General features: G+C 38.9%; 1 protein-coding gene across 1 annotated transcript in view; it reads right to left on the bottom strand.

Annotated features, from left to right (window-relative positions):
* Window positions 1-15,257, bottom strand: part of efnb3b (ephrin-B3b) — a 133,445-nt gene that overhangs the window by 10,530 nt on the left and 107,658 nt on the right. Inside the window, exons 3-4 of the mRNA XM_057853822.1 lie at window positions 7,051-7,143; window positions 3,576-3,635 (exon numbers count right to left, since the gene is read on the bottom strand). Of these exons, the coding sequence (XP_057709805.1) occupies window positions 3,576-3,635; window positions 7,051-7,143 (153 nt within the window). The remainder of the gene's footprint in view (window positions 1-3,575; window positions 3,636-7,050; window positions 7,144-15,257) is intronic.

Below are 15,257 nucleotides of genomic sequence, written 5' to 3'. Positions count from 1 at the left end.
GTTGAATTTATATATCCATCTTGTGTCTTATCTTTCCATTCCAACAATTTATTTTACAGAATATATATATAATTTACAGAAAAATATGGCATATTTTATAGATGGTTTGAATTGCGATTAATTACGATTAATTTTTAAGCTGTAATTAACTCGATTGACAATTTTAATCGTTTGACAGCCCTAGTTTAAACTTTAAACTAGGGCTGTCAAACGATTAAAATTTAAACTAGGGCTGTCAAACTTTTAAAATTTTTAATCGAGTTAATCACAGCTTATAAAATATTTAATCGCCATTATTCGCAATTCAAACCATCTCTAAAATATGCCATAATAAGAGTCTTTAGTTTAGGCTTAAGGTAGGGTTATCAAATTTATCCTGATAATGGCGGTAATTAATTTTTAAAAAAATGTATCATGTTAAAATATTTAACGCAATTAATGCATGTGCTGCACGACCCACTCACGCATTGTCGTGCTCAATCTGTAATGGAGCCGTTTTACCTATATAGAGAGCTAAAAGGCAGCGTAAAATGAGTGAATTTTGGCAGCCTTTGGAGCCTTTTTTTAATAGGCTAAAGCCTTACAATCCCTCTCTCAATGATTAGAAATAGCGTGGGAAGCAATGTGGGTAAGCAAGGTAGTATTTGATCTTTTTCTTAACACCCTGTTATTTCCCAACACAGAGAAGACTACGCACAGTCATGGTTGCACTTCCCATCATCCATTTGGGAATGGCTACAGTATCATTTACTGAAGGCTCAACAAATACACTAGATGGCAATATTTAGTCACAATATACAAAGTCACATTTATCCATTAAGAATTACAAGTCTTTCTATCCGTGGATCAATCTCACAGAAAGAATGTTAATAATGTAAATGCCATCTTGAGAATTTATCGTCATAATAAACACATACAGTACTTATGTACTGTACATTGAATGTATGTATTCATCTGAATTTTATTCATTTTTTTCTTAATGCATTGCCAAAATGTATATGATCGGGAAAAATTATCGGGGGAATGATTGGAATTGAATCGGGAGCAAAAAAAAAGCAATCGGATCGGGAAATATCGGGATCGGCAGATAAACTAAAACGATCGGGAGCAAAAAAAAAACATGATCGGAACAACCCTACTTTATTTGACATCGGCATCATACAACGGTCATATGACTAAATGAACCACCACGAAGCTTTGAACCTATTGGCTGCAAAGCTTCATTGCTTCAAGAAGCTTCAATTGGCCATCACTGCTCCCTTGAGGGAGAAAGTCAACCTCTGCTGCCACCTGCTGTCAACACTGTTGTTGTCCAATATGCCTCCTAGCATGCATAGCAGTGGTACGGATGTAAATTACAATCAAAATTCATGTTTGTGCTAATTATTTCTTCGGTTACTGTTCCAGTTGTTTCATTCAATGCTAGTTATTGTATTTGGTAACACTTTATTTGAAAGTGGCGCCATAACACTGTCATTAGACAATCATGATTATGACATGACACTGTCATGAGAATTAATGAATGCATATAACAGATGTCATTTAGTGTTTTAAATGATCTCATTTTTGAATGGATGTAAAAGATCCGAGCTGGACATAAATGGATTTAGTGACATAATTTGCTGGATGAGACTTAATGACATCTGTCATAAGCATTCAGTAAAGCCCCTGATAGTGTAATGTCATAATTATGAAGGTCTTATGACGCCGCTGTCAAATAAAGTGTTACCTATTAACACTCGGGGCTACATTTCTCACAAATATTAGCCTAATTAATTGATAGGATTGATTGATTGATAGAATCAATGCAAAATAAATCTGTATTGACTTATACTTACTTTCATGTGTATTGGTTCATGTGATACACCATTCCATTTAAACCATTGTATTCAAAAACTACTAAAACATTTTGAAAACCTCCAGAATAAATGTCTAGATTTTTTTGTTGTTGTTGCAAATTTAAATTGCAATATTTGAACATAACTTCAATCAAATTAACGTACAAAATAAATACGAACGTGTTTATATTCTCTTAACTATCCAGGAATCCCAAAAAAATAAACATTTGTCTTAAGACTACTCAACATTTGTCGACTTGTGTCCCTTTTTTGTCCTATTTTTGATGTAGTGCTGAGCATGCAGTCAACACAGAGCTTGGCGGATCCACACTTTACATCCATCTGGTGTAATTTGGCCTTGACAGTGGCCTAGGCAGGCGGAGCCTCTTGGGCGGCCGTTTCGTGAGTCTCGCTCTCATGGAAGTGGCGACAATTTAACAGTTCAAAAAGTCATGAAAGTGAGAGCGGTTGTGCGCCTGTGTGACTTGAAGTACCAAGCGGTTCTCGTACGTGCCACATTTAAAAAAATGGCCACATGGCATAAAAATACCAAAATCCATTTTGACACATACTAAAAAAATTCCACAAACCAAAATCCATTTTTCAACACAGCAAAAAAAATGCCACGTGCCAAAATAAATTTTGACACACACCAAGAAAATCCCACAAAGCAAAATACATTTTGCCATATTCTCCCCCAAAAAATATCACATGCCAAATTCTATTTTTGCCACATGGCAAAAAAAATGCCACATGACAAAAAAAAAAAAAAGATGCATGCCAAAAATCCTTTTTGCCACACACCAAAAAAAAAAAAAAAAATCACATGGCAAAAAAATGGCACATGCCAAAATCCATTTTGCCACATGCCCAAAAAAAATCCACACGGCAAAAAAAATGCCGCATGCCAAAATCCATTTTGCCACATGCCCCAAAAAATGCCACATTGCAAAATCTATTTTGCCACACACCAAAATAAATGCCACATGCCAAAATACATTTAGCCACATAGAAAAAAATTCCACAGAGCAAAAAAAATGCCACATGCCAAAATACATTTTGACACATACCAAAAAAAAAAAAAAAAATGCCACAAAGCAAAATACATTTTGCCATATGCCCCAAAAAATGCCACATTGCAAAATCAATTTTGCTCACACCCCAAAAAAATGTCACATGCCAAAGTCTATTTTGCCACATACCAAAAATATGCCACATTGAAAAAAAAATGCCACATGCCAAAATCCATTTTGCAACATGGCAAAAAAAATGCCACATGCCAAAATAAATTTTGACACACACCAAGAAAATCCCACAAACCAAAATACATTTTGCCAAATGCTCCAAAAAATAAAAAATAAAATAAATATCACATGCCAAAATCTATTTTGCCACATGGCAAAAAAAATGCCACATGACAAAAAAAAAACCACACAAAAAAAAACGCATGCCAAAATCCATTTTGCCACACACCAAAAAAAAAAAAAAATCACATGGCAAAAAAATGCCGCATGCCAAAATCCATTTTGTCACACACCCAAAAAAATGTCACGTGCCAAACTCCATTTTTCCAAATTCTGTGTGACTTGAAGTACCAAGCAGTTCTCGTACGTGCTTTGCCCTTATGCATTTTTTTATATACTCCAGTTCGCTCGGCATAGAGTCTGGAGGGATTGACCCCACCGCTGAACCAGACCCTGGTCCTATTGGTCTCCCTGAATTTGGCGTGGTGCTTACCTGAGTTCCTGTTGGTGGAGCGCCCCGCTGGTTCTTTCTTGGGAGGTAGCCCGTATGGACCTTTAAAGGGAAAGACAACACCTAGTATAAATGACCTTTCATGTAAAAAACGTTTGCTCAAAGTATTTCACATAAACTGGCAAGATTGAATGCTTATTTTGCCATGCCGGTGGCGACGCTAGACATCCAATCCATTTTGACCCGCAAGCCAATGAGCTTAATGAGTGGCCTATGTAGGGTTAAGTATGCAAAATGCTAATTTATTACGCATCTGATAAAGACTTTGCCTCTGGAAGTACTGTTTTTTATTGATGGTTTTCTATTTGGAAAATACAAATTCAGTTTTTTTCAAGTTCTTAAACAAGATTGAGCTGGACTTGATAAGTGTGTTGTCTTTCCCTTTAAGGAGTGGTGGCAACGTTGGGTCTGGCTGGACTGTTTTCTTGTCTAAATGAGGGCAGACTCATCTGACATGGATAAAGGACAGCTGTGCTCTGGCCGACATAAGGGTGTAAGTTGTTTCAGCTAATATATGTGTATCCATTTGTAATTAAGTTTACAGCTACAGTTTGTGGAGTTATGTTTAAATACGCTAGCATTCGCAAGCAACTATCAGGTGCATACAGCCACCTACTGTACAAGTGTGCGGTGGTTTTTATTGGTCAATACAGTATCTTGTTCACCTGCCTAATCTTGCTTGTACTCGTGTTGCTGCCTTTAGTGTTCAGTTACGGTATAGTTGCATGGGGCTCATCAATTGTGCCAGAGGCATGAAAACGAAGCTATCAATTCACAATGAGAAAAGCAAACAAAATATTATATATACTTGTACTCAAGTAAAGTACAGTTACAAGAAAATGTACTTAAGTACAGTACCGAAGTACTTTTACTTCATTACATTTTACTACTAGTTATGTATACATTGATATTTTTGTCATAAAGGGTCAAATTATTTCCTAAGAAAAACAACAACATAACATTCAAATGTATATTTTTTTAACATCAAATTATTTCCTCTATTTATTGTGTTAGGTGAAGAGGTCGTTTGAAAGCTCTGCAGTAATCCGCGCTCACTAAATCAACCCATCTGCCTCCCAGGCCGTCATTATCATGGTGATTAGAGTGTACGTGCATGCCTAACCAAACAAGTACATGAATATATCATGGCGACACTATGTATGATTGAACTGAAATCATAAATCTGTTGTCTGGAGGCTATCAACAATTTTGCTTGTGTGTAAAGGTGTGATAAATCAACACACAACACAGACATTCAGTGCAAAGCAACAGTTTTGTTTACGTCAAAAATGACCATGACGAAAATATTTTGTCAACGGACAATTTTATCCTGACAATAACGAGCTAAAAACGTGGATTGGGAGACTGGAACGTAACGAGAATAGGTATGTCCTGAGTGATCATCACATTTTGCCACATGGCAAAAAAACACCACATGCCAAAATCCATTTTGCCAAATGCCCAAAAAATGCCACATGGCAAAAAAAATAAATAAATAAAAAAACGCATGCCAAAATCCATTTTGCCACATTTAAAAAAACCGGCCACATGGCATAAAAATACCAAAATCCATTTTGACACATCCCAAAAAAATTCCACAAACCAAAATCCATTTTGCCATATGCCCCAAAAATGTCACATTGCAAAATCAATTTTGCCACACATAAAAAAAAATGCCGCATGCCAAAATACATTTTGCCACAACCAAAAAATGCCACAGGGCAAAAAAAATGCCACATGCCAAAATACATTTTGACACATACCAAACAAAAAAAATGCCACAAAGCAAAATACATTTTGCCATATGCCCCAAAAAATGCCACATTGCAAAATCAATTTTGCCACACACCCAAAATTAAAAAAAAGTCACATGCCAAAGTCTATTTTGCCACATACCAAAAATATGCCACATGAAAACAAAAAATGCACCATGCCAAAATCCCTTTTGCAACACGGCCAAAAAATCCCACATGCCAAAATCCATTTTGCCACATTCCCCCAAAAATCCACACGGCAAAAAAATGCCGCATGCCAAAATCCATTTTGCCACACACCCAAAAAAAATGTCACGTGCCAAACTTCATTTTGCCAAATACCAAAATAAATAAATAAATAAGCCACATGGCAAAAAAAAAAAAGCGCATGCCAAAATCCATTTTGCCACATTTAAAAAAAACTGCTACACGGCATAGAAAATGCCACATACCAAAATCCATTTTGACACATACCAAAAAAATTACACAAACCAAAATCCAATTTGCCACATGCCCCAAAAATGCCACATTGCAAAATCAATTTTGCAACACCCAAAAAAAATGTCACATGCCAAACTCCATTTTGCCACATCCCAAAAAAATGCCACATGGAAAAAAATGCCTCAAACCAAAATACATTTTGCCATATGCTCCAAAAAATGCCACATTGCAAAATCAATTTTGCCACACACCCCAAAAAATGTCATTTTGCCACATGGCAAAAAAAAGTGCCACATGAATAAAAAAAAGAAGAAAAAAAAGCCGCATGCCAATATACATTTTGTCACATATCGAAAAAAAATTACATGGCAAAAAAATGGCACATGCCAAAATCCATTTTGCCACATACGAAAAAAATGCCACATGCCAAAATATATTTTGCCACATACCAAAAAAAAAAAAAAAATTCCACTTCTCGGCCCTGCTGAAAATAAATGTACATGTACATGTACATATACACCAGCAAACTGCTATTGCGATAAAAAATGGTGATGGATTTTTTTCTCTTATGCCCTTGACTTTTTTCAGCTGCTCCCATGAACTCTAGTTTACGAGATATAAACTGACATGTACACACTCTGAAAAACGAACGCTACGTGTGGAGGCACCTGCCCGGATCAATAGTGAGCTGCAAGCGAGTGTGACAGCGAGCGGGCGAGATAGATGTGCAATGAAATAAGTCAACGTGAGCACGCGCTAACACCGCCCGTGCGTGTGTTGTCGAGAGACGACAAACAACACGGTCGTGACCTTTCGGCAGCACGAGTGATAAGATGGAGAGGAAAGAGCAGAGAGCAGATGGAGGACTTGGACAAAGAAATTAAAGGCGGGCGAAGAGCGCAGAGTAAGAGAAGAGGAGTAGAAAATCTAAGGGCGCAAGTAGTAGAAAAATTAGGGCCACGCAATGTAAAAACTTAAATTTACAAACTGCCGCCCTCCCAGTTCAAATGAATTGGACGTCTACTAGTGATAAACTAATTCCAATTCACACTAGAAGCTTGTTTTTCTGTTAATTAGTTGTTTGTAGAATATCCTAGATTGATTTCCTGATCAATGCATCGATAATCGTTGTATCGCCATATCGTCAGATAATCGTTATCGTGAGCTTTGTATCGCAAATCGTATCGTGAGTTACCAAGAGGTTCCCCCTCCTAACTGTGACATACAAACAAAGAGTGAAAATAGCATGCATAAGGACTTACTCTGCCCCACTTTCAGGACCACCTTCATGCCCTGCGTGGCACAAACTCCCCCCCTCATGCTGTCCAGACCTTGACGTGTCCCATCTGATGTAGCTGCAGGGGAGCAAAGACAAAATGGCATTGTTAGCGACATACTCTAGCACAGAGTCCACATCCATTCATACTTCACAATGTCTCTCCAGTTCAAACAATAAATTCTGCTCATATCGTCAACAATTCCGGGCGGCCGACAAGTGACATTTGCAGAAGCGGCAATTTAAAAGCGAGACTCGAAACTTTGAAATGTCAAACTAGAAAGCCGACGAGCACTTTAATAAGTCCTCATTTTAAGCTGCGCGCTGGCATCCATTAACGACGCCGACGGCGTGGCTCGGACTCAACCACTTTCACAGCGCTGCGCCGCGACTCCTGTTCGGGCTGGACAAGCCACATTGGATTAATACCGGGTTTGCGGCTGGCAATTTTGCCTTAAATTGAGATTTAGAATGTGTAATTGCCCTCTATTAAAAGAGCCTGAGAAAGGAATGTCTTTATAGAGATGAACTAGCGAGCTAAAGTACAGCTTTGGCTCATTTTTCTGAGCTAAAATGGTTTTGGAGGGTAGACGTTTGTGGTATTTAGTGTAACCTGCTTCTATATAGCTAACTTTAACTACCTGTAAAGAGAAAAGAAATAAATCTTTCCAATGAGACACACTACCAGGGCTGTCAACAGACTTGCAGGGGCCCGGGGACAAGAGACCATTTTAGGGAGCCCCCACCCCACCCCTGCCACCGGCAAATTATTTGAGATGGACACTTGAATTTAACAGACCGTAATGTCATGTGACACAATATAAACAAACAATTTCCATCTAGGCTACAATACAATACAACTGAGAGTGCTATGACTGCCTGCTAAGCAACAAAACAGTATACCTAACCATCCTGTGCCTGCCCCCTCCACATCCCCTACCCTATGGTCTTGAGGCAAGGGACAGCATACCCGGTTGCCCCCTCTCCCCCCCGTCGACGGGCTTGCACCCTACAGTGAAGAGTGTTGTTAACGTACCAGCTAGGGCTCCAGCTATCGATTATTTTAGTATTTCATTAATCGATGAACTAGTTAGTTCGAATAATCGAGTTATCAGTTAAGGAACATAAAAAATTAAAATACCTGAGCTGAGCTTCAAACGGTATAAAAAAAAATAAAAAAAATTAAATGAGGATCTAAAGTACAACAAAAGAACAATTGGCTGACTTACATATCAAAAGTCTGCTAGCTTAAATGCTATAAAATGCTAAAAAAAATTTCAGGGCTGTCAAACGATTGAAATTTTTAATCGAGTTAATTACAGCTTAAAAATTAATTAATCGCAATTAATTGTAATTAATTAATCGCAATTCAAACCATCTATAAAATATGCCATATTTTTCTGTAAATTTTTGTTGGAATGAAAAGATAAGACACAAGATGGATATATACATTCAACATACGGTACATAAGGACTGTATTTGTTTATTATAACAATAAATCAACAAGATGGCATTAACATTATTAACATTCTGTTAAAGCGATCCATGGATAGAAAGACTTGTAGTTCTTAAAAGATAAATGTTAGATACATGTCATAGAAATTTTATGTTAAAACCCCTCTTATAATGCTTTCGTTTTAATAAAATTTGTAAAATATTCAATCAAAAAAGAAACTAGTAGCCCGCCATTGTTGATGTCAATAATTACTGAAGCCTATAGAATCAGTCACACCCAAGCGCCAGCAGAGGGCGGCAAAACTCCATAAAACACAATTAACTAAATAGCTAAATAACTTTAAACTTTAATACATGCTCAGATAGGCCGGTATCGGTATCGGCCAGTATCGGTATCGGATCGGAAGTGCAAAACAATATCGGATCGGAAGTGCAAAAACCTGGATCGGGACATCCTTAATGACGACAATCAAGCATCGAAAGCTTCCCCTTACCGAAACATCCACCCGCAAACAGCCCATTTGGAGGAAAGAGGAATCGGAAGAGAAAGAGAGGTGTGAAGAAGATGCAACTTTACTTCTCACACCTCCTTCCCTCTATTTCTGCATAATGCAGAGTGTGAAAGCAGGAGGTGGCTTCGGAAAGAAGCGAGACGGGGTCAATGCAAAAAGCGTACTTTCGGAAATAAGGCGACAAGAGTGCATTTCCAGTTCAAAATAGACTCAAGGGATAATGCGCGGTGATGCTGTCATGCGAGTCCTAAAAGGATGGAAGGAAATTCCTAAGCTGTTGTCGAAATCACACTTTATTTGGATGGTAATTGATAAGCGAGGGTGGCTAAATGAGCCAGTCCAATCACCCTCAGCCACTTTGAGATTAATGTCCTCTGACACAAAGAGGGAAGGCAGGGAGGTGAGGAGGATGTGAACGAAGAGACCGCGCGGGGGACGCCGAGCCGCAAGACATGATTGGCCGTGACAAGGTGTTGCTGATATGATGGTGACAAGGAGGTATGTGATGATGGAAAGACATTACGGCAGGGTTGAGCAAAGTAACTAGTTAATATTATCTTCAGAACTGCATTTTTTTTCCCGTAAAAGGGTCACTTAAAATGTATATTTACTGTATATTTACAACATATACACGCAAGTACAAGCTTGTCCTTGTAGTGAAAGTGCACGCAAGTACATGTACTTAATAGTAACTAGCAGACGTAAGAACATAAACACATTAATGTAATATAAGTGCACGCAAGTAAACGTGCTTATAGTACAAGTACATGTACATGTACAGTGGTATGAAAAAGTATCTGAACCTTTTGGAATTTCTCACATTTCTGCATAAAATCATGTGATCTGATCTTTGTCAAAATCACACAGATGAAAAAACAGTGTCTGCTTTAACTAAAACCACCCAAACATTTACAGGTTCACATATTTTAATGATGATAGCATGCAAACAACGACAGAAGGAAAAAAAATAAGTAAGTGAACCCTCTGCCTAAAGAGACTTAAAGAGAAATTGAAACAGATTTTTACCAAACAATTAAGTCCGGTGCATGCCCAATCACTGGGTGGGTTAAAGCTGCCTGGTAAAAATGATCTTGATGAGAAGCATTGTCTGATGTGCATCATGGCTCGGTCAAAAGAGCTGTCTGAAGACCTGCGATCAAGGATTGTTGATTTGTAGGGTCGGTTGCCAACGGGCTTACACTCACAAGGGATTCACACTATTACTGGGTTCTAGATCACACAGCTATTTGTGTACACTCTATCCCTGGCACAGTCTAATTTCTCGTTGCACACATCAAATATATAAAACTATGGCCAAGAAACTAAGGCCATTGTTGCTCGTTTAATGTTCGCAAAAAGGCACTTTGAGACTCCAAAGTTTTGGCAAAATGTTTTGTGAACTGATGAAAATTGTTTGACAGTAACACACAACGTCATGTGTGTGTGTGGGGGGGGGGGGGGGGGGGAACATCTCCCCAACATCAACACCTCATCCCCACTGTGAAGCATGGTGGAGGGAGCATCATGAGTTGGGGCTGTTTTGCTACCTCAGGGCCTGGACAACTTGCAATCAATAATGGAAGAATAAATTCAAAAGTTGATTAGGATGTTTTGCAGGAAAACCTGAGGCCCTCTGTCAGACAGTTGAAGCTAAAAAGAGGATGGATAATGCAACAAGACAATGATCCAAAACACAGAAGTAAATCATTTCAGAAGAACAAAATACACTTTCTGGAGAGGTCAAGTCCAGACTTGAACCCCATTGAGATGCTGTGGCATGAACTGAAGACAGTGATTCATGCCAGACATCGCAGGAATCTGACTGAACTACAGCAGTTTTGTAGAGAAGAATGGGCAAAAATTAGATGCGCCAGACTGATCTGCAGGTATAGGAAATATTGAAGTTGTTGCCACCAAAGGGGGGGGGGCACAAAATATTAAATTTGATGGTTCACTTACTTATTTTCCCCCCTTCTGTCATTATTTACATACTATCCTCATTAAAATATGAAAACCTATAAATGTTTGGGTGGTTTTAGTTAAAGCAGACACTGTTTTTTCATCTGTGTGATTTTAACAAAGATCACATTTGATGGTGATTTTATGCAAATATGTGAGAAATTCCAAAAGGTTTAGATACTTTTTCATACCAATTACGCAACTGCATGTACTTGTAGAACCAGCACATACAAAAATACACGTCACATTCCAAATTTGATTTTTTTTTTCATAGTATTTTAAATAGTGCATGAAATAAGGTTCAAAAGAGGATAAGGAATCTATGACTGTGGACACTGTTATGTGTTAACAGTGGAAAAAAGACGATGTAGCTTTCATAATGTGTAATTGACAGTAAACCTAATGTGACCCAAAGGTTTGCGGCTGCACTTCCTACGCCATCTTGGGGTGTTTGTGGCGGACAGTGACGAGTAATAGCCTCAAAGGAGAAAAGATTGCCGCCCGTGGCTGCGATTTGGGACGAGATGAAAAGGGAAAGCGGGGAAGGAAGAAGGGAGACGAGGGAGGGATGAGTAATTGAGACGATGATGAGCAGTGATGGGGGTGATGTGACGCGCCAGAGGACCGAGGATAGGAAGGCCGTGTACAGAACCTCAACAGGACAAAAAATGTGGAAAAAAAATAACTAAATAAACCCTCTTCCTAACATGCTTCCAGCTCAACACGCCTAATCGTCTCTCCATTTTTGTTTTTCCTCCTGCCTTCAGTCTGTTGGGTCCACTTGCCTCCTGCGTAGCCGCCCCGTCGGTCTGCTGCGAAGTTTTGCGAGTTCACGGCGTGCTCGAGTGCGTGTCTGTGCACGGCGCTCCCGTCTGTGCAACTTTCTCAAGCGGGGTGGTGTATGTGTGCGCATTCAGCCAGGGTAGAATTTACAGTTGCCTTCCTCTTTCAATTTGTTTTGCTCCCTCTCCAGAGCGCCATGTGTGTCATGACGATGATGAAGAACATGGAGCATTTCTCCCCGCCTGTGCCCTTATTCACCCCAAAACTAGAAAAAAAACTGTCGAGAAACCCTTTCATAAATCTGCTGACGCGTTATAACCCGACTGCGAGCATTAATGAAACCATCATAACCCATTAGTTTGCGGGGAAAGGGAATTTGGGTTGAAACAGAACAGGCACTATTTGCTCTCCACATGGCGGAAAAGGGGGAAAAAAATTATTTTCTCTTACATTCCACCCCCGATACACAACGCAGTACTTCTTCCAGCATGGGGTGATGTTTTCTTATATTCTCCACTATATATTGTGATACAATTATGGTATCGGTACAGTATCAGTCGATTCTGATATAGTACCGATACTTTTTGATGTTGGTTTTTTTCTGTAAAAGTCTATACAGGTAGTCCCGAGTTTCGAACGAGTTCAGTTCCTACAAATGTTGCACCAATACCGATATCAGTATCGCCGTCAACAGACTATTCCAATATCCCATGTCGACGACAGTACAATACAACTGAGAGTGCTATGCCTACCTGCTAAGCAACAAAACAGTATCATAGACTTCATTACCTATTGACGTGACACTTTGTCATTCTTTGTGTAACGCCTCATCAGAGCTTCATTTAGTAATAGCCGAAGACGGCAAACGCTCATGTCAGATTTAAGCTTGGATTTTTGAAGAACTACGAAAGCTGTACCCCATACAAACAGGAAGGATTGTCTCAGGAGTGATTTTTTTGTTTTGAGGATTCAGGGTAAATACTATATTTTCGTTCCATGCATGCGTGATTGGAGCATTTATTCGTAGGAATTTTCTTCTTTGTTTACACATGGAGGCGGCTAATTTTCTTAACTGACTAGCCTCATAGTTGGCAATATTTACGCGAAATTAATGTTAACTGCACGTTTTTTTTTTTTTGTTTTAACCAAGAATCGAGACTATTTTATGTCCATATCTATAAAGAATTCGGGGATTTAAGCATTTATTCACGAGAATTTTCGCCAGAAAAGCTCTGTTTACGTCAGCCGACCGCTCACCTCATTCACTAACAGAGTAGCATTGTACTTCGACAATATACGTAAAGTAAACGCTAACTGCACGGTTATTTTGCTTTTAACCAAGAATCTAGATTGTTTTACGTTCATATCTATGAAGAATTCGTGGATTTAAGCATTTATTCACGAGAATTTTCGCCAGAAAAGCTCTGTTTACGCCAGGCGGCCACTAGCCTCATTCGCTAACAGAGTAGCATTGTACTTTGACAATATATGTAAAATAATCACTAACTGCATGGTTTCTTTGCTTTTAACCAGGAATCGAGATTGTTTTACGTTCATGTCTATGAAGAATTTGGGAATTTAAGCATTTATTTACAAAAAATTTCGCCAGAACAGCTCTGTTTACGTCAGCCGACTGCTAGCCTCATTCGCTAACAGTATATAGTATATAATGATTATAAAGGGCTATTCTATTCTATAATAAATTGTGATTGTATATAAAATTTATTAATAATCCAGCTTACCTATTATTTATACTGATTCTGCATGTTTTCCTCGAGTACTGCGCCCCGTGTCATGTCAATATGTTATGAAGTCTATGTTGCGGCTTATAATCCAGTGTGGCGTATTTGTTGATTTATTTGGGTTAAAAGGTAACACTTTATTTGACAGCGGCATCATAAGACTCATAAGAGTGTCATTCAAAATATATATTTATTCTCCAAAGATAAATGTGCTATTGTTTTAAAGTTTTATTCATTTATTTTTAACCCCCCAAAAACAAGAAAAGAAGAATCTACAAAAACAATTTTCTCCCCAACACCAGGGGGTGCTGCAGCCTATGACGTCATTTTAGTGTGGTATCAGTATCGGTTAGGGCTGAACGATATTGGAAAAAACTGACATTGCAACTTTTGGGGGTTTGCGATATATTACTACAGTGGGGAGAACAAGTATTTGACCACATTGCATTCATTAGAAATGTCCCAATCTGATCACATGATCGAAAATCGGGCCGCTCGCACCATTATTTAGATGCTCGGAATAAGGTGAAAAAAATCGGGTTTTATGTTTTTCTGCTTCATGCTCGTACAGCCTCTCACCCTCCCTCATGCTAAGCAGTGCGACCAAACTGATTTTCTTGGTCACCAGTGCAGCTGGCGTTTGGTATTTAAAGTTAGCGATGATTGACAGGTTTGTAGCTTTGATCTGGCAAAGTAACAAATGTGTTAATCATTGTTAAGATTGGTATTTGTCCTACAATGATTAATCGATTAACTCGAGTCGATTCGATGAGAAAAAAGATTTGATTGATTTGGGTGGATACACTGCCCTCTAGTGGCAACAGTGAATATAACTCATTTCACATGGCTGAATCCAGCTGCTCCCTGTTGAGACCAACATAAGTTTTTGTTTGAGCTAATGTTTTTAAAATGCATTCATAATTTAGTTTATAGGTACATTTAGCCGTTCTGAGCATTGCAAGAAAAAAAAAGTTATAGCATTTAAGCTTGCAGACTTTTACTATGTAACTTAGCCAATTGCTCTTTCTTTTATTCATTTATTTTGAACCCCAAAAAACAAGAAAAAAAATCTACCAAAACACTTTTTCTCCCCAACACCAGGGGGTGCTGCACCACCCCACTTCCCGCGCCACTGCCAATGATGTCATTTTAATGCCGTATGTGTATCGGCGCAACGGTAGTAAGTACAAATACCGAAATGCTGTGTTATTTTTAATTTATCAAACAAGATTCTTTCCGCTCGGCTGGACATGATAAATGTGTTGTTGCCCATTTAACAAAAAAGACCCCTGTTGACACTGTTTTGGTCATTCACAAATGAGGAAAAGGGACAAAAACTCGCCAGGATTTTGTGGCCCCTCTGTTTCACGGTGACTGGATGCCATGCATGCGTGCGCTTAGTGTCACATGATGTGGGGAAAAGGTCACCGAATACAATCTAATGACTGACTGTCGTTAAAATTCATTGGGAAAAACCAAGGTGGTTGCCTGACCTTCTTCAGCGAATGACGTGAAAGGCAAACCTGAGGATTCCTGATGGGAGTATGGCATCCGTTGATGTCAAAAGTCGGGACAACAAAGCCACTTTCTACATTTGTATGCGGGAGGAGGTGTCGAACCCACGTGACGTGTCACATGCCAACCGAACGAGCGTGGAAAATCTACCAAGGAGTCACGCAATCCTCCCTAATTTCTCACACGGTCGCCACCGAGATCCGGACACACACATGGCAAAAAAAAAA

Source organism: Corythoichthys intestinalis, chromosome 13, assembly GCF_030265065.1.
Source record: "Corythoichthys intestinalis isolate RoL2023-P3 chromosome 13, ASM3026506v1, whole genome shotgun sequence".
NCBI classification, from domain to species: domain Eukaryota; kingdom Metazoa; phylum Chordata; class Actinopteri; order Syngnathiformes; family Syngnathidae; genus Corythoichthys; species Corythoichthys intestinalis.
The sequence above is the reverse complement of the archived record's forward strand: the minus strand, read 5'-3'. Positions and strand labels throughout refer to the sequence as shown.